We start from the raw sequence: 24,423 nt of genomic DNA on the forward strand, positions 1-24,423 counted from the left end.
TAACATTTGTTTGTGAGACACAGAATGGGAATGGCTCGGCCACGCTTTCTAGGGGGTGGGTTAAGTTAAACTACTTGACTTGAGAAACTAAACTAACTAAACTGATCAACTCTTGAAAGCTTAACTAGTCTACTTGATCAACTTAACTGAACTTTCCATAAATGGGCAAACAACATAAACGAGGAACTGTCAGTCCCCTACAAAGTGTACGATAAAGTAAAACTTTTCTAACAACTTAATCTTTTTCACAAAATCAACATGGAAAACAGAGTAGAAGAAAACAGATCTGAAAAGCTACGGAGGACGAAACATCAAAACAACTCATAAAATTAAATTTACATCTAATATCTAAGTTACGACAACGTAAGCAAGAAAACTAACCCATAATCATGCAGAAACGAAATAGTAGCTACTAGATCTAAACATCCTAAGACAACTCAAACATAAAACATCAGATCTGACCAAATCAAAACAGAACAAGACATTTTTGAGCTAAGACATGCGACATAATAAGAAATCGAAAATCGATCATAACTATCATGCATGAAAAACAGAACACATCAACTGAAAACGAAAACATAACTTCAAATCTACTAAATCAAAACGTCAAGAGTCATTAACATAAAAATTAAACTGAAAACAAACTACGAAAGCAGTAAATTGTTTCATCACCCTTCTCGGAGTGGAATAACAGAACCGAAAGATTAAAAGTGCAGAAACCAACACCAAACTCCAACTAAAACTAGACTAAAGCATGACCAAGTGTGTGTGTGATGAAAATAGGAAGATGAAGTGTTGAGAACTCCCAATTCCAGCTCTAGAAGAGAGCTGAAAACTAATGAGTGTCCCCCTCGAAGAGTTGCCTTCTTCCTCCTTCTCTATGTCCATTTATAGGAAGGCGTAAGGTCTGGATCCCTAGGGCATTTTATCTCTGAAAAGTTTGTCATGCCCTTTTCTCTTAGGGATTTTTCTTGTTCAGCACATCAGTCTTCGAATTGGTGTTCCCGCTGCATGTAATTTTGTTCCAAGTTGATCCGTTCGCGCAACAATTTGGTTCCTTCTCCTGATCCACTCATCCACCCAGTTGACCAGCTCAATTCTATGAAAATGGCGGATTTCACATACACCTGGCTCAAAATTGGTTGTTAGTTAACAGAATTTGATGTAGTTTTACTACAGAACACATGCATGAAACGAGCCTCATCACTCAGCGAATAGGAGTATCGTTTTTTCATTTTAGTCCGTCCGCAAATAGGAGTTCTGGTTATTTTTACTATATGTTTCCACATTCCACTAATTCATTTCGCTCACATTTCATTTAAACTAATACTGTATATAATTTTTTTTCCACCCATTTTTCTTAACATTTTTTAAAAGTTATGCCACAAAGAAATGAAATTCCTAATGGCGGACTGAGGGAGTACAAGTTGGTGCATCGACTTCAGCCTGTAACTTCAAGTTTGCTAGCTTAATTTATCGGATGTGTTCTTGCATTTTGATCTTGGTTGCAAAATTTTTCAAGTCCCGGCCAATCTTGAGAAGGAGTAGTTATTTATTCCCTCCGTCCCTCATTTTTAGTCCACTTTTGCCATTTTTGTATGTCCCTCGTTTATTGACGTCCACTTTCACTTATTACCATAAATGTTAAGTAGATCCTACATTTCACTAACTCATTTCACTCACAATTTATTGTAAAATCAATATATAAAAGTGTGACCAACATTCCACTAACTTTTCAATCCACTTTTCTTTACATTTCTTAGGAATTGAGGGAATATAAGAGATGAATGTGTACTAGTTTTAGGGTAGAAAGCTTATTCTCTAACCTTCCACACCTCTCGTCAGTAGTGTAATAGTCGGTCTCGTACCATCATATTGTCCATACCTTGTACCAAATCAGCAATTAGTGCCGAGCACATGCTCATTCTTTTCCTTGTGTTTTACTAAGGTAAGTAGGACAAAACTTTCCTTTTCACTCCCAAGTCAGATTCTACAGTAGGATAGAACTTAATAGGATATGTAGTTGTTGTTTTGTTATTTTTAATATTCTTTTTATGTGTTGATTGTTCAAAACCCGTAAGTGGTGAACACAATTACGTTTTGTAGTAATTCAGTTGTCCAATCTGCATACTTAGCTTAACTTCTATGGTTTTACTTAGCATCTATGAGTTCCCTCTTAATTTCATGTATTTGTGCATTCTTTTCTTTTACCAAACCCTAATGTGTGGTTGCATGGCCGAAAACCTCTAGCGTACAAAGTCGTAATAAATAATCATTGTTCCTCGTGGGATCAACATCCGACTTACCATATTCTCGTTAATAGTATTTTGGAAGGTGTGAACAAACACACGTGCAAAACCCGACTTTCAGTCGAGCTATCTGGACTAGGAAAACATGTAAGTTGGCCGAGCTAGACTTAGTTTACAACTCAAGCTAAGAATTACTGAACTATGAAATATTTATATAGGTCGAGGTAGCTATTATCTGAGAAAACATTATAAATAAAGCATTTAACTTAGAAAACGAGAAAGAATCTCTAAAAATACGTGAATGTGAGTTCAAATGGATTAAAAAAAGATAACTGAAAATAACAAAGCTAACTTTCAGAAAGGTATGTAGCATATTATTGAAAAGCAAATAAAGTAAAACGGCTATGCATGCCAATCTGACACCTGCAGTATTTCTAACTAATTCGGATATGTACGATTTTTAATATTACAAAATCAGCTCTTTTTGGATTTCCCTAGTAAGGAATTTAACTATAGATCTAGATCTACTATTCCAGCTTACAATTTGATGACAAAAAATGATTAAAAATCGACGTCTGCCCAGTGCTGGAAGGTCAAGGAAGTTGGTGACTTGATGACAGGGGAGCTGGCGACTGAAGCCCTGGTGAACGGCGGCCGTAACTATAACGGTCCTAAGGTAGCGAAATTCCTTGTCGGGTAAGTTCCGACCCGCACGAAAGGCGTAACGATCTAGGCACTATCTCAGAGAGAGGCTCGGTGAAATAGACATGTCTGTGAAGATGCACACTATTGCACCTGGACAAAAAGACCCTATGAAGCTTTACTGTTCCCTGGACCTGCGCAGCTTAGATGGAAGACGAAGAAGACCTCCTTCCCGGGGGGAGGGGCGAGCCATCCGTGAGTATTACGATAGAAACATCTTATTTAACATGGAAACTAGCCATTAATGCTACTGAAAAGCGATAAAACAACTCTAACTAAACCTACTTGAAGATTAATACTATAACTAAGAAAGAAATTACTAAAAGCTAGGTAGCGATAACATAGAAAATGTTTACTACTTTGGAATCTAATTAACCTGCAAAATCTTAACTACGAAGCAGTTTAAAACAACTTTTACTTAACTCAAAGATATAGAATTTGTGTTTCTGAACTAATATTGAGCAACTCGAGATAATAGAAAAATGAAGCTTAACCCATAAAATTAAATGTTGCAACAAAGAAATCTTAAAGTAAAGCTGAAATAAAACTTGGAACAACAGTAAACTCAAATAATAAAACAAGAAAGCAAGACTAAGGATAGAAAAGTAAACAATTGTTTTCCAAAATTTTCTGATTAGAGTTTCACCAAGATGTTGATTTATTGTGAAAAAAAATAGATTGTCAGCAGGGTTAGTACTGTCAATCCTCTCGCTCACTCTTGCTTTGTTTTCAATCACAAAATTTGATTTTCTTATTGAAGATTTAATGCAAAACCCATTCTTTAAAACCCTAATAAACAAAAATCCCCCTTTGCCCAAATTTCTATTTAAAAACCCTTCAAAACCCTAAATTCATCGAGTAATCAGTTCAATTTTTCATCGAGCGTTTGCTGCACAACGTCAATTGGTAGGAACTGCTGTCGTTTTGAGTGGTGAGTTCTATTGTCGAAGAATGTCAACGAGGAGGAGAGCAGGGGAGGAGAGATTGTACTACTGCCCACCGGCGATGAGGCGGCGGCAGCAGGAGCAGGAGCAATCGGAGCTGAAGTCAGCCTCATCGTCGCCGCTACCGGAGAGTAAAGAATCCGAGTCGAATTCGTATTTGAATAGGTTTTTGGAGCACACCACTCCCGTTGTTGCAAGTCAACATTTTACTAAGGTAATGTTTTTCGTTTCTCAGTTGTTAAATTACAACGTGCTTACTTTTTACTTTTTCGGTGAGTTCCTTTAATTTTTAGGGATATTTGGGCATTTTGCAATTTCGATGTAGTTTGGCTAGATGAGATGGCGACGATGATGATAACTATTAACAATGTGACTTTTTTGTGAAATGGGGTTGATTATTTGAAGCAGTGGGGAACCAATTGGATATACTTTTTTGTTGTTGTTATGAATGGATTTTACTTCGAATCTCAAAACCTCTATAAAACGAGAAGCCCTGTAAAAACCTTGTATGCTCATTGTGTGGAAATTCGATAGAGAATGTGTGTTCTTTTGTTTATCTGAGGTAACTTATGGGCTAAAGTATTGAGTTAGTTCAGACTTCTCTGATCAAGATGGTTTGTTTGTGGTGTGTTTAGTGTTACTTTATGTCATTAGCTGACTAGATAAACCATGGAGGAGTTGAGTTCGTTGGTTCTTCAAGTGATATAATAGTTCAAGACTGAAATTTGAAAGAAAATCAATCGCATTATTGGTGATTTTTCTTCAAACACTTCAGCCACCTTCATCTCAACTTAGATAAACCCTAAGAAACCCTAAATTTTGTGTTTGAAATTTCAAGATATAAATTTAATACGTTTTTTTTATGATGAGGGGGGCTTTTGCATAATAATTCACACAAAATACTGAAACTTCAACAATATTATATTAACAAAAACCAAAGAAAAAAAAATATTAGGAGGGGCTGTGTAAGGACTAATGAACTATTTGCATCTATGTCCTTATGCCCCTAGTTTTACTGATTTCGTGTAAATTTTCTGTTCCACATTTTGGTACTATTAATGAAAAATCAGGGTCTAATTTGATGCATTTGGAGATTTACAGACAAGTATGATATCTTGGAGAAATCGTGGTGCTGAGTTTGATCCATACTTCATACTCGGGGATCTTTGGGAATCTTTCAGGGAGTGGAGTGTTTATGGAGTTGGAGTTCCCCTCCTTTGGAATGATAGTGATTCTGTTGTCCAATATTACGTACCATCCCTCTCTGGTATCCAATTGTATATAGATCCAACGCGCCCTGTTGTGGAACACAGGTGGGTTCTTCTTTTGTCAGCATCACTATCTCTAATGTTTTAGTTTCTTTTGGCTTCATAGCCACTTCACTCACAAGTATTTTATTCAAGGCATGTCAATGTGTCCAGGAACTGTGAATTAAGAGTAAGGACCATTTGCAGGGAGAAACTTGTTGACCGTTGTGCTACATATGTTTATTCACTTCTACCAACATTTTCTTAAGGCTTGGATATTCTTAGTTGTTATCTTGGTGTGCTGATATGTGGTCAAGGGCAGCAATAATTCTTTTTTTGTGTCAACTTACATACTGACAGAAGACATGGTGAAGAAAGTGATGCTAATTCCTCCAGGGGGATGAGTACTGATGGTGATAGTGAAGGAACGGACAGAGGAGCCAATGATGCTCGTGGATCTTGTAATCAGAAGAACAATATTGGTCATGGATTTAGAAGATATGCAGGGGGAAACAACCCTTCTATGGAATCATCTGTGGATGGGGACGATATCAGCATGCCTCCTGGTCGACTTATATTTGAATACTTCGAAAGGGAGCTCCCGTTTCATCGTGAACCGCTAGCTGATAAGGCAAGTCTTTGTTCTCTTACTGACCATTCTTCGACAGTTTAAGAATTCTAGCATTTATCTTAAAAGATTGTGTTTGATTGCGTTCAACAGATGTCAAAACTTGCCTCTCTAGTTCATGAGGTAAAAACATATAGGAGTTGCGATCTGTCTCCTTCAAGCTGGATTTCTGTTGCTTGGTAAGCTCTCTCTTAAACAAGAGTTGAATGGCTCGGTGATGATGGTAACTTGTTCTCATTTAGAGAATTGGGGCCTTGTTTGCAGGTACCCCATATATAGGATACCTGTAGGCCCTACTCTACAAAATGTTGATGCATGTTTCTTGACTTTCCATTCACTTGCTAAACCTGTGAAAGGTGACTTTCTTACTTATCTTTACATTTCTTGTTTTCTTCTCAATTGCTGTTTTAATCATTACAACTTGCTGTCGGTTTATACTATAACCTGTTCATATGTCTGCATTCTATGAAGGTGGGTATGATACTAGTAGCAAGCTCTCCCTACCTAGCTTCGCACTTGTTTCATACAAGTACAAAGCCGCGGACTGGAATGAGAACGGAGTTGACGAAGGCCAGAAGGTCAAGTCCCTCTTACGAGCCGCTGATAATTGGCTTCGGCTACTGCAAGTTGATCATCCTGACTACAAATTCTTCATGTCGCACAACAGTTACTGGAGATAGTAGGATAACTGCAAGAACTCATCTCCAACTCTCTCTATACTGCCTTCGGCATGGTAGAACCCCCTCTCATCCTTGCCACAATACAGGCAGTAAGCGGTGTGTGCATGTGTGTGTATACATAACTGGTGGATGATGATGGAGTTTTGCACGGGAAATGCCTATTACGTTGCAGAGGAAGTTTTGACACCCGCCCTAGTAAGTAGCTTTCCTATAACCAAATGCATATATTAGATGTTTGGTGATGGATTTTGAACATCTGAATGATGGATAACTGTCTTACTGGCCCTGCCTCTTTTCTCTCTCCTAATTTTTTTATCTGAAATCGGGCCATCGTCCTGATTAGGCTGCCTGATGTTGAAGCATATAGTATATCATGTATACAACCTTTTGGCTATGTAATACCGTATAGATTGTATATTAATAACCTGCCTGCGATGCGTGGTTATATTTAAATTTTGAAGTTTTTTTTGTGTTTCTTGATGTATTGTAATTTACTTATTCATTTCTGTCCATCCTGATATAGGGGATGCAAGTATGAATTTAATCCAGTATTTTGAATAGGAAATTGATAGTGTACACTCTGTGCAACACTTGTTTATGTTACATCATCATACATCCATTGCTTGTGTCTTAATTTTAATTTAATCAGGTGTTTTGAAAATAGGAAATTGATTATATGAGTTTACACTACGTATAACACTTGTTTATGTTACATCATCTTACGTTGCTTGTGTCTTAATTTGAACTTAATCAGGTGTTTTGAATTCAGGAAATTGTTAAAATGAGAGTTTACACTGTTTATAATAACACTTGTTTATTTTTAGTACATTATTTTGCACCTATTTTTTCCGATTTGTGGATGCATATATAATTGAAAGAATTTTGAATAGTGTCTATTAAGTGATTAAGTTTTTTATTTTCACATTTTTTGTTTCTTACAGTCTCGATCTTCAACATCACAAATATTAGTACTCTTTCCGACTTGTGGAGTACATTTTTATTTTGTTTGTTAGATGGAGAGAATAAATTGAGAAAGAATGAATAAAGTGATAAAAAGGTTTTTGCTTTTAGTAATTAGCCATTTTTGGTGGAACAAATAAAAAAAAGAAAGTGGGCCATCTTTAATGGGATAGAGTAAGTAGTATGCAATTGAGTCAAGAACAATATACTCCCTCCGTCCCTGAAAATAGAAACTCTTCCATTTTTGGTCTGTCGAAAATAGAAACTCTATCCTTTTTGGGTTGTCCCCTGAAAATAGAAACTTTTTCCTTTTTGGTCTTCGAAAATAGAAACTCTATCCTTTTTGGGTTGTCTCCTGAAAATAGAAACTTTCTATTTAAGCAAAAAAAATTCTCTTTATTGAGGTGAGATTCATTTTCCACTAACATATTTTTCTTTCTCTCTCTTAATTTATCAATTTTGCATTAAAATCTTTGCCGTTTCTGTGAAGTTTTTATTTTTAGAGGACGAAGGAAGTATAAAGGTTATTAGCACCAAAATATAAATTTTTTTCACGAACTTCAAGTTGATATACTTGTATGAACTATGACCAAAGTGTCAATTTATCATTAGTGATAGATTCCAGCTTAATTAAATGATGAAGAAGATGAGTTGTCATTATTTTCATTATGTAGAAGATTGGTACTCCCTTAGTCATGCTGAAGATGATCCTCTACTTGGTCAATATGAGATTTTGTGGGTTTGGATCCCTCCATAACAGGAAAAGTTGTTACTTATACCATATTATTTTATATAAAATATATAAATATTTTAATTTTATAATATATGGATATAATATTTGTGTGTGTAACAACATTCCCTGCTGTGGCTGAACGGGGAATCCAATTCTAGATTTTATATAGTGCAATTTTGTGTTAAAATGGAGAGAGCAGTAAATAGAAGAAAGAAAAAAGTATGAGAGGTGTTATTTTTTTTAGTAATTAGTCATTTTGGTTGGGACAGCCAGAAAAGGAAAATGGATCATCGTTGGGACGGTGAGAGTAGCCTTCATTGTCGGCGAGCTCCTCTCGGCCAGCAGCATTCGGGTGAAGTGGTGCTGCTCTCGGCCTAGCGTCGCACGATTTCCAGTAGGGTGACTAGGATTAGGATTTCTGCCTCGGGCTAGGGTTCCTGCGTGGTGATCTCGGCCTGTTCTCAGACTAACAGTCTCACTGCGCCTGTCGATGTTGCTTGCGGCGCAAGCTCACGCCGGTGGCACACGTGAGCTCTTGCCGGTATGCGCGCTAGCCTCTTGCTCCCACTACTTCAATAACCCTACTTCGAATACACGTTGCGCGATCCGTCTTGGCGCAAGCACCGATGGATCGTCCATCTCATATACTCAAATTATTCAAGTTCTTTGATTTTATTGTTCTTGAGTTCATATCGTATAAAAGACAAGAAAAACATGCTTCGAAATCAAATAATCACTCGTGCATTATAAACGCGAAATTAAATCCAAATAATCAAAGCCTAAAGATAGATTCTGATACCAATTGATGGGGTTTGCAGTGGAAAAATAAATAAATCAAGTTTGATCTATTTAGTGGAGTAGATTATTTAGACAAATTCTATTCACGCAATGTATCATGAGTAAAACTTGAATTAAATCATGTTTTTAATTAATTGAAACCTTATGCATGCTTTCCACGATGAGAATTAATTACCTTGATGATTCTCCAAAGAATCACATAAAGCTCGCTACTTCTTCAAATGATGATCTTAATACTAGACCACAAATGTTTTGATTGATTCCCGAATTTCGATATCAGGGTGGGCTAATCTTATTAAAATATATAGGACTTGAATAAAGAAGAGACAGAAATTCCACAGAGAGTGGGAGAGAGGGATTGACGTATGCTCAAAGATAAATATATTGATTAAGAAATGGTAGTTTATCAAGACCCTGATAAATAGCATAAAGATTTGTCTTGCTGTTAGATTCGTTCAGTGTTATACCGCACCAATGTCATCTTATTTCGTTAAGGCTTGAAAATATATGGACTAACATTGCAACCTTTCACGATAGGTAGTCAAAGACTATCTAGGTTGTGAAATAATGCTTTCCTTTATTTAGAACGGACCGTGTTATCTTAAAGTGAACGTCGTCCACAACTGGTCTACTAAAACAAAGACTTAGACTTGTTTTGTTTTTTATACATTTAAATATACAAAACAACCATTAATGTAAAATCATAATAACACTATGACAAAAAATAATCTGTTTTATTCATTAGATAGGTGATTTAAATACAAAACTCTAACAAAACATGGTTCGCATCATCTTGACAGCATGTTGGGTGATAGACTTAATATCAGCGCCACTCAAGTAGGCTTCAATCATCTCCAAAGTCTTATGCAATTTTCGGATATCTCCATTGAGATTATTAAACTCAGAGTACTCTTCCTTCGAAACGTCGATCAGCTTTTCGGCAAGAACTTTGATGCCTGCTGTTGCCACTTCTGCTTCCATGATCTAGAGAGAAATTAATAATGTTTGTCAAACTTGTACCAATTCTCCTTCACAATTATATTTGGTCTTAATTAACTATTTAATCACATATAAATGTATTCTTCTTCATTTTCGTGCGTGCAATTTACAAGATGCGACTAGAAAAACCAAGGATTAATATATTTCTGTATTTAGAATCAAACGGTTGTATAGATTTGTTCTCGTAATTCTTCAAAGAGTAAAGGCCAAAACTGGTCCTGGACATATGTCCATTTTACGATTTTGTTCCTAAACATTATCTTTTGAATTTTTCAGTCCCAAACATTTCAACTCGGATTACAATTGGTCCAAAGTTAACTATTCCGTCAAATTTTAACGGTCAATGTTTTTAATTCCAATTTTGATCTAATTAAGATGCTAAATAACACAACAAAATTTAGCTACGGAACAAATCCGTCACTAATTTTCATGGATTTATTCTCATAAAATTCACGGCAGAAACATGAAGGTTGAAGAACCAGCTAGCCAAATGTGGTAATCCTTTCATCAATTCATATTTCAATTTCATACTACTTGTCGAAATCAAACAACAACAATTTCTTTTGACAAAAATCACCATAGTTGTTCCCCCAAGTCCTAGCACCACCAAGTTCAATTCACCGAGGTATAATGCCTTTCAAATTCGAACTTTACACACAGCAATGCACGCGTACATTTTAACATCCAACTCATGCTTTCAAACACCACTTGCTGTCATCTTGGACTCCCACAAATTTAACGCGAACAAATAACGAAACAAGCAATCAAACTTCAGCAATTCAACACCCCTCTGTAACTAATCGAAATCGCTTTGAGAACATAAGTTCTGTGGGGTTAGTCGGGGTTGTTTCGGGCCTGTCCGGGTTCATTTCGGAACCATTCGGGGACTGATTGACAAGGCTGGACGACGGTAGCTGGCTGCCGGCTTCGCGTAGGCAGCAGCAGCGACGGCGAGTGTAGACGGCAGCTGCGGAGCGAACTGATTGAAACAGCAGGGGAGGGCTACTCTGATTTCATCGGCGAACAGCAACAGATTTTGGGACGAGACGGCGGCGATGCTGGTCTGAAACCGGGACGGCGTTTGAGGCAGCGCGGTGGTCGCGGAAATCACAGCGGTGGCGGCGGCTGTCAACGGCGACGACGACGAACTCCTCAAGGGCTAGAGTAGTGTTGAAATCGAGAGAGAGGAGAGGCGGCGGCCGGTGTGCGGAGTGTAATCGGCGGTGGAGAGTAACCGGGCGTCGTTTGAATCGGAGGAGGCGGTGAGGAATTGAGAAGGCGGCGGCAATTGGAGTCCCTCTCAATTTGGGGGAAATTTGGCGAAGTAGCGTGTGGGAGAGAAGAGGGGCGATCCTCCCAATCTCTCAATTAGTGACGGATTTGTTCCGTCGCTAAATTTTGTTGTGTTGTTTTACATCTTCATTTGGTCAAAATCGGGATTAAAAACATTGACCGTTAAAATTTGACGGAATAGTTAATTTTGGACCAATTGTGATCCGAGTTGAAATGTTTGGGACCGAAAAATTCAAAAGATAATGTTTATGACCAAAATCGTAAAATGAACATATGTTCAGGACCAATTTTGGCCTTTACTCTTCTTCAAACAAATGCAAGAAAAATTTATTGAATGTATTGTAATAATTTTATTTAAACATAATTAAAAGTATGATGATAGACTAGAAAGTAAAAAAAGTTAACAGAATGTATTAGTAGAAGGTATTTTCTGGGTTAAGAACATTACACTAAAACTTAAAATGGGATAAGTAATAAGCTCCAGTAATACTGCAAAACCAATCTCTTTTTTAGTTTTTGAGTACAAAATACTTATGTTTAGGTTCACACTAAACCTAAATAACAAACTTTTTCAAAGTGTGTGAGTAAAAAAGACATAATATATAGAGAATATTGTTTAAGTTTGAGTTTAGTATAAATGATCGGAGTAAAAAACTTTCAAATTTTGTGAGTAAAAAAAATACTACTATAACATAGAAAATATTATTTTAAGTTTGAGTTTAGTGAAAATAGTTAGAGTAAATCATATCTGATGTGACATTATATTTACTCTAAAATGAGTTTGAGTTTAGCATAAATAGTTGGAGATGCTCTTAAGGGAAATAAATACCAATAATACAGCATCGATAAGAATCGGAGAGTATAGCTCTTCATGGTTGGTGTAGACCAACGGAGATACAATTTCCTGCAAATCCGAGGGCAAAATCCGTCGGAAAGTGTTTGAAATTCTTGGGAGTCATCGGAGGGCAAGTTGTCTGAACTCCTCCTTTTTCAGCACGGCTCCGACTAGTCTCTCCCAGTTGTCGTAGGTTTTAGACATATCAAACAAATTGGCTACACAAAATATGTATGTATGTATGTATGCGTTAAGATTTTTTAAATGTTTTCTTGTTATAAATTGAGGACAGGGGAGGTAACTAAGATTTCATTCAAGTAGTATGATCGAGCGTCATACATTTGACTTCTAATCCCACCTTTCCGCGGTAATGAAGGTATTTCTTTTCATCACGCGATTTAAGAAATAAATTATGTTAAGTGAAGGAAAAATAAAACAAGAAATTAAAAAGATAGAAAGAATAACGTAAGAGAGTATACGATACAAAATCACAAAAATATGTTGGTTGTTACTAAAAATGAATATGCATGACTTTATTACTATAGAACATACTAAAATAATAAAATGATCCTACTATTATAAAACAAGGGGAGTAGCATACATAGCAAATTACATTTATTGAAGGTGGGGTGTTAAGTGTGACTTCGTCAACTTTGAACTTGGGGGGAGTAGCATACGTAGCAAATTACATTTATTGAAGGTGGGGTGTTAAGTGTGACTTCGTCAACTTTGAACTTGGATCCCTTACTACGGAGGAATCACAGCCATGATACTACTGTACACTCCCACCCTAATTTTTCATTTTATAAAATATAATATTAAAATATTAAAAAAAATTAGTATGTGAATGCACACTGCTACGATTCCTCATCCAAGTCAGTCAACTTAACAGAAAAAATTGTTTCTGTCAACACGATGTGGAATGTGGATCAAGAAAATCAATTTTAAGTGTTTGCTCTCTCCACCGTCTGATTTTATTTGCATACCCAAAATAGTACTCCCTCCGTTCCATAGTAATGGAGGCAAAACTTTTCGGCACGGAGATTAAGAAAAATTGTGTTAGGTGAGTTAAGTAAAGAGAGAATAAAGTGGAAAATGAAAAAGGTAGAGAGATGAAGAGAGAGAAAAGTAAGAGAGAGTAAAGTAGGTGTGAAAAAATGTGTTGACTTTTACTAAAAAGAGAAATGACTCTATTACTATGGAACGGACGAAAATGGAAAAACGCCTCTATTTCTATGGAACGGAGGGAGTACTACACTAAATAACAAAAGAAAATGCAGCATATTTCTATACACTTGATTATTCCACTAAATAACAAAAGAAAATGCAGCATGTTTCTATACACTTGATTATTCCACTAAATAACAAAAAAATATGCAGCATAATTCTATACACTTGTGATATGACCATGAGTGCTAGACATCAAGTGTCTTCACCTTGACGTGAGCCATGGATTGATTGGGGTCCAAGGAAGAGAGTGAAGACTTTCCAAGGATTCATGAAAGCTAGAGGGTCTCCCGAGGATGCGAGGAATAGAGAAGGCTCGGATTTGAGGATAAATCTTTTCCAAGAAGGGGAGGATGATACGATCATGGAAGCCGTGCGTCAAGGATTTCATCTACAACTGGATTCAACCAGAAACCGTCCTATCGAGATGATATCCGAAAGCTATGAAACTACAACCATCGTCTTCGTCTTGAAAACAGCTTCGCGTGGGTATCTTGCAAATCTCAATCGGAGTCCAAATGAGGGAGTTATGGTGGTTTTACAGAAGTCGCGCAGAACTAGCGAGGGAGTCCAGAGAGAACACCCGGACGGGTGTTTTGCACCCTGCAATTCACCCGACCGGGTGAATCACCCGAGACTTAGTTTTTGAGGACCTTTTTCCACATTTTGGGCCCTTAGTATAAATACCTTTTGGTGTCATTTTTCATTCTAGATTAAGATAAGATTGTGATTAAGATATCTCCTTTGAGTAGTGGAGCCAAGGGGTGATAGAGCTAATGAAAGTTGCCTAGAGTTGTCTCCATCCTTTTGGTTAAGGTCCTATGGTTGTAGCTCTCTTATCTCATCTTTATACGCATGCTTTTCATTCCTAATCTACCATCATTTCTTGTTTAGATTCAATTTTTGTTGGTTGGATCATCTATTATCCTTTGTTTTATTGATAAATTAAAAATCAATCTCACAAAAATAGTTACATCAAACATCATCAATGAATAATCCTTGAGAAATTGATCATAAAATACATGGATCCTTATAACTTGATTATAGTCTGGTCATAGTCATGTGAAACTTTGAACTACTTTCCAATTATTATGATGATTAAATAATCTGAGTAATGAAGAGAGAATAGGACATGCATGATTTTGTTATAACCTTAAACTTAATTATTTTCTAGATAATTAAGTTCAAGCAGCTGCCTCCGCCGTTCGGCACATAATTGTAGTGTTATAATCTGAGTAATAAAGGAAAAAGTCACGTTTTATGAAATATTTCATTTTTAATGAGATAATTCAAAAAGAAAATATTTCATTTTTAATAAAACAAGAAGAATATAATTACACTTCCTAAATCATTATATCCGTCCTTTAAAATTAGAAACTTTTGAAATGATAAATATTTTAAAGCACAATTGTTCAAGTATAAGAGATATACAAAGAAAAAATGGTTGAAGTACTATTTGTGAATAAAGAATGAGTCTCATCTTAATAGGAGTTTTTTTTCTAAACTATAATTTTTTTTAATTTTAGTGGATGGACTAAAATGGAATTGTTAATTTAAAAAATCTGAGGTTACTTTATGCTTCCTCGGTTCCAAATTACTTGCAACATATTTTATTTACGATGTCCCAAACTATTTGTTACATTTCCTTATTTAGCAAAAAATTTATTTCTCCCTTCTTTTATTCTCTTTGTCTTTCTTTTACTCTTAAATCATGTATCTGAAAATAATGTGTCAAATAGCTTGGGGATGGAAGGAGTATTAAAAATGACATGTTAATTAAAAGAAATTGTAAATAAATAAATAAATAATGTAACCTTCTTCACCAAAAATGTGCTCAACTATTTCACCTCCTCCTGCTTCAACAACACAATTTCTGCAAAATCTTATCCAAAAAATTGGCAGCTGTAAATTTTATTTTCAAAGATTTGGGAGAAAGGGACCTCTGAAAAAAATTCAAGATTGATGCTAACCAACCTGCATATATACAAACTAAGATTTTTGCAGATGAGAAACCCAAAATCAACAAAGAAGAAATGGAACAAATGAAATTCTCAAATCTCAGAAGAAATTAAATGGAACAAATGATATTTCAGAAACTATTTCTCATGTTTTGATCCAGTCAATCATGCGTTTACATTGGTTTTGGTCCCTATTCGTCTTTTCTTTTTAGTCTGTCCCTTGAAAGTAAAAGGCTTTTTTATTTTAGAAAATTTCTTTAGCTCTAATGAGGACCGCATTATGAGGTGGCATCAATTTTCCACTAACAATCTTTTTTTTTCATATTTCTCTTACTTTATTATTTTTACAATAAAACTCATGTCGTTTTAAAAAAAATATTTTTAAGAAATGAAGGGAGTATTGTTTTCTAGGGGAATAAATTCCACAAAAAGTATTCCAACAAGCCAGACAGACTAAAATTTCCAACGTAATTCAATCCGAGGGAATTGACTATCATATTCATATGATATTATATACTCAACTTTGAAGTTGGTGGAGAAATTAACATTTCAGATATATGCATATGTAATATTAGGCTCTAATAATCCAATTTATACATACCATTTGAATGTGAATCTAGACTCGTTAATTGACATTTCAAAAATTATATTTGTGGATAATCTACTTGGATTAGGGACAATAGGAAATTAATCATAGTTGCAACATCTATGCGAACGAATCTAATATTAAAACTTTACTTAATTTAAAACTTCTATTCAAAAGCCGCTAAGATATACTAATTGTTACTCTTATTCATGATAGTGGAAATGTTTCTTAATAACAATTTAAAACTAGAAAAGTAGAGAAGGAGAGAGACACATCCACGATGTATATTACATATACTACTAGTTTTATTATGCACATAAATATGTTTTCACATACTAGGAGTAGGTGAGGAAAGAAACAACTTAGCTCTATTTCCTCACTCAAGCTGTTTCCTGACACATCCTTCAACTCTCCAACAATGCTTCTCCATTTCCAAAAGCCCCATCTCATAAATCATCAAGAAAAGTAGACATCACAACACCCCTCACAAATTCGCACCTTCGACTCTTTTCCCTCATATCTTCATCTGACATCGGGCACTTTTGCGCCATCCTGAGTCAGAAAACGTCGCTAAGATGACCGGTAATCCAGAAGAGTGCAGACAAGAATCAAGAATTACAGTGAAAATCAAATCTTTACCTGTCGCAGGGGTCCACCGCATGGTTATCGCCCATTGTGCAATCCTCGACTGATGGGAGAGACCGGACACTTGAGGACTCATCAGCATCGGGTGGATTGTATATGAAAGAGGTTAACAGTGGGTCGGGTTCTATGTGTGAGGAAGAAACCGGAATTGAAGACCCACCAAGAAGGGAGTGCAGGCTTCCCCCATCCCTCAACTCTCGTTTGAAGATGGAAAGTGGGAAATTAGATGCACCTTTCCTCAGTCTTCTCCTACGCTGCACGTGAGATTCTGGTCAAGGAAAAAACATGGGTCGCCATTTTATCGTAATACTAAAAGAAACGAGCAAAAGAGAGTTTTAATTTTAAAGCATTTGGAATTTTCTCGAAGGATATCTTTAGTAGACTCGCATGCTGCACAGTGAGATGGCGGACCAGATCTGTTCCAACCCTTTTCGCGCAAATGGGACAAACCTGCATAACAAAAAAAAATATCAGAATATTAACCCAAGTCATGCAAATTAGATTAATTAATATCGAAACACAACTAACAAAGGCTGGTACACCCAAGAATAATGCCCACGAATCTAAGCCGGGAATATATAGTTTTGCCCTCGCAAAGATAGGATATCGGACTATTTAAGAACTTCAAGAGATAGTCGCATTTTTGCAGAAAGCTGCATTATTGTGTAAATTGATCAAGTAATGGAAACAAGTGGATATACTTCTTGATAATGGAATCCACGGGAAACAAATGAGGGACGGTCATAATTAAGTTGACAAGCCATTTTCAGATGTAACTGAAGGCAAAGAGGGAAGTTCTCTGATTACACAAACGCATATACCCAAATGCCATGATTATACAGCTACAAGGTATTAGAATTCCATACATGAGGAAATCTTCTATCTACCCATTGTTTATATCAGAAACTAAGATGTGACACAAGTAAACAATTATGCAAAGCACACAAATTTCTGCAATTGCAATCCTACACCAAAGCTCTTAAGTCTTAACTACTACTATTAACTATAGCAAAGCTCTTAACTAATTCCACTTGGTCGTAAGCAAGCATGATAAAGACATGATCGCATGCTATCGGCACCAAAATGCAGCTAATTACACGCAAACAAACACCAAAAAGAAGATATGAAAGGGAAAGTTGCAATGTAGGTACCCCATTCTTGGCTTCAACGGCATGCTCTTCATCGATATGACAACAAAGCCCAACCACATCAAAATCCTCGCTGCAAAACGGGCAGAGAAACTCAGACTTCTGCTCTTCTTCACCTTCAAAGTCTTCTCCATTATATACATCTGCAACACGTAATCAAGAACGCATCTCACCATTACATTACAGACATAATGAATTAACAAAACTGAACTTGCAAATCTCTGAGACAGCTTAAACAAAATAACGAATTGGAAAGATCAAAAGGGCTACATAATAATAATAATTCTTTAAACAAGAAGTGAAAAAGATAGAAACTTTCTTCACCCATTCATGCCATATGACAAATAAAATCTCAATCCTAAATCATAAATTTATTACTAGAGACAAAAACGATGAAACTTGATGATTTTGCTCCAAAATTCAAACAATTTAATTAGAACCCTAATAGAGCATTGCATTTCTACAAAACATTTTAAATCCCCATGTTTTCACAACAATTACCAGCTCCATTGTTTTAAGGGGAACGTACAGAAATATGAAGGGGAAAAAAACAACGAATTAAATAAATTAATCATTGAGAGATAAGCATCACATAACGAAGGAAACCCAGGTACCCAAATGTGCTCCCAAAAGGAAATAAACCAATTAATCCAAACCAAAATCCCAAATCCTCATTCAGACAATCAGGCTCAAAATACCCTCGAAACAAAATCCAAACTTTTCATCAAAATTGGTGAAAAACTTCAATATTCCTCAGAATCAAACGCACCTGGTCGAGATAGATAACGCCGAGAGTAGCTTGAAATCCGAGGCCACGAATCGGAGTCCATCTCCTCCTCCTCCCAAAAAAATTGCCGATCTCTCACACAAAAACTCCTCCGCAAAACCCACTCGGTTAAGGACACACACTACACACACTGAGCTAGAGATTCAGAAATTACGTAATAGGAGTGGTATTATCACTAAAAAAAGGAGAGAAAATAAATAAATAATAAGGGGTGAAAAAGGAGAAGCTTCGGTGAAATTATTGTTGAAAGACAGCCAGAGAAATGAATTTCCCTTTCCCTAGCTAATGATCAACGGTCAGACATTTCCTCAATTTGTATACAGTATTTTCTCCCAATTTCTGTGGATTTACTGAAATGCCATTTCTTTTTACGGCAGGGTACAACCTTGATTGGGTGGCGTGCTGCTAAATTCGGTGGCTATATATATCAACTTGGTCACAGACTCACAAGTTAATAAATCGCTCGTGTCATTTTTGAAGGACAATTATATCATCTAGTGCAGTAGCGTGTCTTAGAGCATTCCCTACAGTTTCCCTAAAATCTCTTTTATTTCTCTCTAACTCCTATCACATCAGTACCATAATTTATCTCCAGTTTTTAACCAACTTTTAACTAGCTGCTCCAATGGTTTCTCCCTTATTTCTCCCTAACTCAACATTTCATTTTTACATCATCACTAATTTAATTGTTTTATTTTTGTATATAATAAAGCTAGCTAATTTAATTTATAAGACAAAACAAATAATAGTAACAAAGTTCGTTGTATTAAACACGGGTAAAACATTACAACGACGAAAATTAATAAAAAAAATAGTACAGGAATGGGAAAAAAAATTCAAAGTAAAAAAATGAGATATCTCCTCGTGGGAGCGGGAGGTACCTCCTCTTCGGAAGAAGAATGAGATATCTCCTCGTCGGACCGAGAATGAGAAGACGATTCAGAATTCATTAAATATAGATGGAGAGAGAGAAAATAAATGAAGAGAGAAAAGGGATGAGGATGAGGAGAGAATGAAGAGAGAAAAGGGATGAGGATGGGAGAGAATGAAGAGAAGGTGTGTATTTATAGGGGGGAAATTAAAAAAAAAAAAAAACAAAAAATATATTTATCGCCGAATTATCGCCCACAGTGGTCGGCGATAATCCGGCGATTTTTCGCCGGTTGGCGATAAAACGGGAGGAAAAATCGCCGAATTATCGCCGACCTCTCCCATTGGTCGGCGATAACTCGGCGATAGACGGCGAAAAAACGCCGACTTTTAGCCGGCACCATTGGGAGTGCTCTTAACCATCTTTTAATTATTTGAACATTCCTTTTTCGATTTGTCTCAATTAAGATGACACATTTCTATTTTAGGTAAAAAATTTCTCTAATTAATACATGTAACCACTTTTTTCTCACCCTAATTAAATGTTCAATTTTTTTTCTCTCTCCGTTTAATACTTACACTCACTATTTCTCTCTCCAATTATACATATTAACCAACAATTCATAAAATCACGTGTCACCTAAGAAATGTGTCATCTAAGCCAGAACACAGGGAGGACGTAATATTCCCTACGTCCCAACTAAGTTGAGTCGTATTCCATGGATGTCTCAATTAAGTTGAGTTTTTTTTTCGATAAAAAAACAAAACATACAATCACTTTTACTTTATTTCATCACTTACTTTACTCTTTCTTTATCTTTCCTACTTTATTCTTTTCTCCTAATTTTCAACACAATTTCTTAATTTAGTTGAGACGGAAGGAGTACCACCTGATCTCTAGGATTTTTTAATTATTTATGAGCATCAAACTTTTAGAATTTTTCAATGTATATTTATCACTATACTAAGCATTGATTTCATGTTGGAATCATACAAATTTATATATTACAAAACAAGAAAAATTCCATTCTAAGTGTAAAACAATGGTCTCACATCAAAATGATGAAAGTTGGAGTTAAAAATGTGTCGATAAAAGAACCATTTGTCCCACAATAAAATCATAAAAAAGATTAAGTTGAAAACATATCTATAAAAGATTTTTTTTTCTCAAGCAACGCAAAACCCACCCCTCTAATGTGAAGGATTGATTACAGTTTTAGACTATGAATATAAGCTTTCACTAATTCAATGATCTGACTTTAAGTATGGATCATTGTGAAATTATAGTTAAGACTTTTTTTTATAAAAATATGATTATAATCAATGTCGAACTAATTTCCAGTGCAAAACTATCGAACTCTTCATTTATAGTTCATTTTAGAACATTGTTGATAACACGAAGTTCAATTTTACTCTAATTTAGTTTATTTTATACAGAGGTCATTTTTAGATCGTTTTACTTCATGTTAGAAAAACATGAAGTAAATGTCTTAAAAAGAACTCCGTTGTTAGTTCGACAATTCGGCACTATAAATTAGTTCGCATATATTATGTATATATATACAACCCAGTTGGAGCACGACACATGAGGGAGGCACGTTGAGCTTTATCTCCCCACCACATGATACCCGACGCGACGAGACACCCGCAATGGGGTCTCGCCACTGTCTCTTCTCAGCAAGACGAGACCGAGCTATTTTGGCTCGCCAATTGCGGATGCTCTTAGACACAACTCACCAATTTTTTATGTGTGATATTACATTTCATGTTTCAATTATACCAATTACAAAATTTCAGTTAAAATTTAGTTATGGTTCCACTTTTTAATATTATTTTTAATATAATATATTAATTTAAAGTGTAATAATTTAAAATGAAAATAAATTGATAATTACATGATTAAATTTTTGATAAATACCTAATTAAAATGCCAAAAAATACAAAATTAAAATTATAAAAATAAATTAATTCAAAACTAAATTAGTCTAAGACTATGTCCAAGTAGTTGGAGTATTGACACTATGATGTTTTCTACAAAGACGATTATACTATACCTAAATAATATAGACCAATCTCAATAAACTATCTAAACATTAAACATTAATCTTTGAGTTGAAGTTTAGACAACAAAATGAATACTAACAATTTACTGCATTAAACTAGACAGAAGCAACTTAAATTGAAGGTAAAATAAATGTCTAATCGGGTAGAATTCTATGGTTTTAAAATCATTGCCTCCTATGAAAACTCAATATCTAAATTCTATATTCCTATCTCATTGGTGTCTCAAGACTCAAGAGCTATTAAGAAAATCGTCACGGTAGAGCTGTTACGTGACATGGATCTTCATGTTGAGATCCATCAATATTTACCTAAGATGCGTCACTTATGTTTGATCTCCAATTAGACAACAAAGGATAGAGATTTAGCCAAAAAAACTAGATCTAAAAAGAGAATAAAAGAGAATGGATGAAGGAAAAGAAGAGGCATATAGAGCAAAAAACTCTCCTTTGGACCTAAAATCTTCTCAAAATGATGAGGACAATCTTAGGCTACTTTCACCAATATAAGCACTTTAGTGGCTCCAACTTAAAGCGTTGTGGCATCGCAAAAATAAAATTTCCAAAGTGTCTGAATATGTTTGAACAGACATTTTCTCGTGGGAACGATTCCTACTGCCCTATAGTAATTAATACTCCCTATGTTCCATAATAGTTGAGTCATTTTGTCATTTTGGTACGTCTCATAGTAGTGAGTCATTTCCATTTTTATTAAAGTCAACACATTTCTTCTCACTTACTTTACTCTCTCTTACTTTATTTTCTCTTTATCTCTTTACATTTTTTCATTTCCTGCTTTATTCTTCCATTACTTAACTCACTTAACACAATTTATCTTAAATCATGTGCCAAAAAGAAACGCATCTACTACCACAAATCGGAGGGAGTAGTATGTTGGGTTAAGGTTTTGAAATGAGAATTGTATGCTCAACGACGAGTGTCCACACTGATCAGTTTGCACCATCATATAAAAGTGAATTCAAATCTTCGCTCTTAAAAGACTCTTTGGGGAAGATTGAGGACCAAACTCATTTTTGAACAATCACTCGTCTCCAAATGGATAGCTTAGACTACGTTTATCAGCAACCATTCAACCCAACCCAACTATCCACTTTTTCAATATTTAATTAATTTCTATTTTCTCCACATCATTAACATTCATCCAACCCAACCACACCTTTTTTGGTGGTTTATCAATGACCACCCAACCACACCATTGTATATTTACTTTTATATTATTTTTTGATAATAATATGTTTACATGATATATTTATTCGATAGTAATTTATAAAAAAACACAATAAATGATAAACTACAAATTTAAGAAATTGAAAAATATATTATCCTCGTCATTCTCCATATTTATCAACAAATGATACTACAAAGTAATAATTTTATTAAAAGGAAAAGGATTTTATGAAGAGAAAAAATGAAATTTTTTATTATAAAATTATAGCAAATGTGGTCTCTATTTATAGAGGATGAAAAATTATAAATTTTGATATAAATTTTATAATTTTATAATATAATATATAAAAGATTTTAAGTTTTAAAAAAATATTTATCAATCAACGAGATTTTGCCATTTGACACAATTTCATTGGCTGAATGGTTAAATGATTTGGAAGACCGTTCGGTCTATGGTTGCCAACCATCCAACCATTGTCAAAGAGAGAGAGACCGTTTGCATGAATTTTTTTTTAATCTATTAATGATGTGGTGGTCAACTGAAGTGACCGATAAACATGGTCTTAGGTCCTTACTTAGGTCCCTACTTATAGCTTTAGTGCACCAAAACAAAAGATCTTAGTACAGAATTTGAGAGAGATGTTAGAAGAAAACATAAGGGAATGTGATATAGAGATGTGAAAAATAAAGTGAGAAATAAATGTATTTGAAGATGAAAAATAAGAATTAGGAAAAAAACATTGGAGGAAGGTTGTTGGAATTTGCAACTTTTACTAGGCCTTATTGGTTACTCCCTCTGGCCCTTTGTAGATAAGTTGTACTTTTTTTGTCCTATAAAAGTTGAGTCACTTCATTCTGTGTATTCGCTTTAAAAAAATCGTAATAAATAATTAAAGTGGATAAATAGTATAGTAAATTTAAAAATAATATAGAGAAGACTCTTATCTATGTTATTCTCGATTTTACTTTACTATTTATCCATTATAACTATTTATTATGATTTTTTCAAAAAGAGTACAAAAATTGAAGTGGCTCAGCTTTTATGGGACAGAGGGAGTATTAATTTTTGGGTTATCCTACTGTAGGAATCATTTTCTAAATGAAAACAAGACATCTTCTCTCTCTTACTTTAATCTTTCTCGTATTTTATTCTCTCGTTATCTATCAATTTTTTCTGTTCTATTGTATTTGCACTTAATACAAGCGAGACACTTCTTTTGAGAATGGAATTTGAGAAATTGATACTCTCTCCTTCTCATAGAAATAGGTCATTTAGGGTTGACACATGTTTTAATGCGCAATTGATAAAGTAAGAGAAAAAAATGAAAAGTTATTGAAATTGTGTAGTGAATGGTGAGCCCACAAATGATAAAGTAAAAGAGAAAAAAAAAAAGACTGCCATAAATGGATATGGACTATTTCTATGGTCAAACGAAAAAGGAAATATGACTTATTTCTATAGAAATGATGGAGTATTTAAAGAGTCAAATGGAGAGAGAGTAAAGAATGAGAGTAAATAGTAGAGCAAATAAAGATTAAAGTAGACAAGAGAACAAAATAAAGAGTAAATAAATTGCTAAAAAAGAAAATGACTTACTTTACATGGAAAATCCCAAAAAGAAAGTGACTCACTTATGAAGGAAGTAGTATATACTTCATTCGTCCCCCAATTTCTTTTATGTCCATCCCTAATCAATTGACAAACTTAGTTTTTACTATTTTTGGTAATAAACTTCATATTTCACTAACTAACTTTACTCACACCATTCGTCCCCCAATTTCTTTTACGTCCATCCCTAATCAATTGACAAACTTAGTTTTTACTATTTTTGGTAATAAACTTCATATTTCGCTAACCAACTTTACTCACACCTGAGAAATGATAT

The 24,423-nt window shown here is 35.0% G+C and overlaps 2 protein-coding genes across 2 annotated transcripts; one reads left to right on the plus strand and one right to left on the minus strand.

Moving 5' to 3' along the window:
- Positions 1-3,642: 3,642 nt before the first annotated feature.
- Positions 3,643-6,924, plus strand: LOC125218518. The gene is made up of 6 exons (XM_048120202.1): positions 3,643-4,109; positions 4,997-5,208; positions 5,503-5,773; positions 5,864-5,949; positions 6,035-6,126; positions 6,242-6,924. Exons 1-6 carry the CDS (start codon positions 3,903-3,905, stop codon positions 6,448-6,450), a joined length of 1,077 nt encoding a protein of 358 aa, XP_047976159.1. The 5' UTR covers positions 3,643-3,902; the 3' UTR covers positions 6,451-6,924.
- Positions 6,925-16,025: 9,101 nt separating this feature from the next.
- On the minus strand, positions 16,026-18,707 carry LOC125217569 (protein DEHYDRATION-INDUCED 19 homolog 4-like). Its single transcript, XM_048119087.1, has 5 exons — positions 18,402-18,707; positions 17,636-17,775; positions 16,857-16,934; positions 16,479-16,744; positions 16,026-16,391 (listed from the first exon to the last, which is right to left on the minus strand). The coding sequence occupies exons 1-5, from the start codon at positions 18,460-18,462 to the stop codon at positions 16,286-16,288; spliced, it is 651 nt and encodes a 216-aa protein (XP_047975044.1). The 5' UTR covers positions 18,463-18,707; the 3' UTR covers positions 16,026-16,285.
- Between the last annotated feature and the right edge of the window lie 5,716 nt (positions 18,708-24,423).

The sequence above is a fragment of the Salvia hispanica genome, chromosome 4, assembly GCF_023119035.1.
Source record: "Salvia hispanica cultivar TCC Black 2014 chromosome 4, UniMelb_Shisp_WGS_1.0, whole genome shotgun sequence".
Lineage (NCBI taxonomy): Eukaryota > Viridiplantae > Streptophyta > Magnoliopsida > Lamiales > Lamiaceae > Salvia > Salvia hispanica.

Coding starts and splice junctions, on each gene's coding strand:
- LOC125217569 (XM_048119087.1), bottom strand. CDS start 18,462: ATGGACTCCGATTCGTGGCCTCGGATTTCAAGCTACTCTCGGCGTTAT. Junction 16,935..17,635: donor CCGTTGAAGCCAAGAATGGG/GTACCTACATTG, acceptor TTTGTTATGCAG/GTTTGTCCCATTTGCGCGAA. Junction 16,392..16,478: donor GCGGTGGACCCCTGCGACAG/GTAAAGATTTGA, acceptor TTTCTGACTCAG/GATGGCGCAAAAGTGCCCGA.
- LOC125218518 (XM_048120202.1), top strand. CDS start 3,903: ATGTCAACGAGGAGGAGAGCAGGGGAGGAGAGATTGTACTACTGCCCA. Junction 4,110..4,996: donor CAAGTCAACATTTTACTAAG/GTAATGTTTTTC, acceptor GGAGATTTACAG/ACAAGTATGATATCTTGGAG. Junction 5,209..5,502: donor CGCCCTGTTGTGGAACACAG/GTGGGTTCTTCT, acceptor ACATACTGACAG/AAGACATGGTGAAGAAAGTG.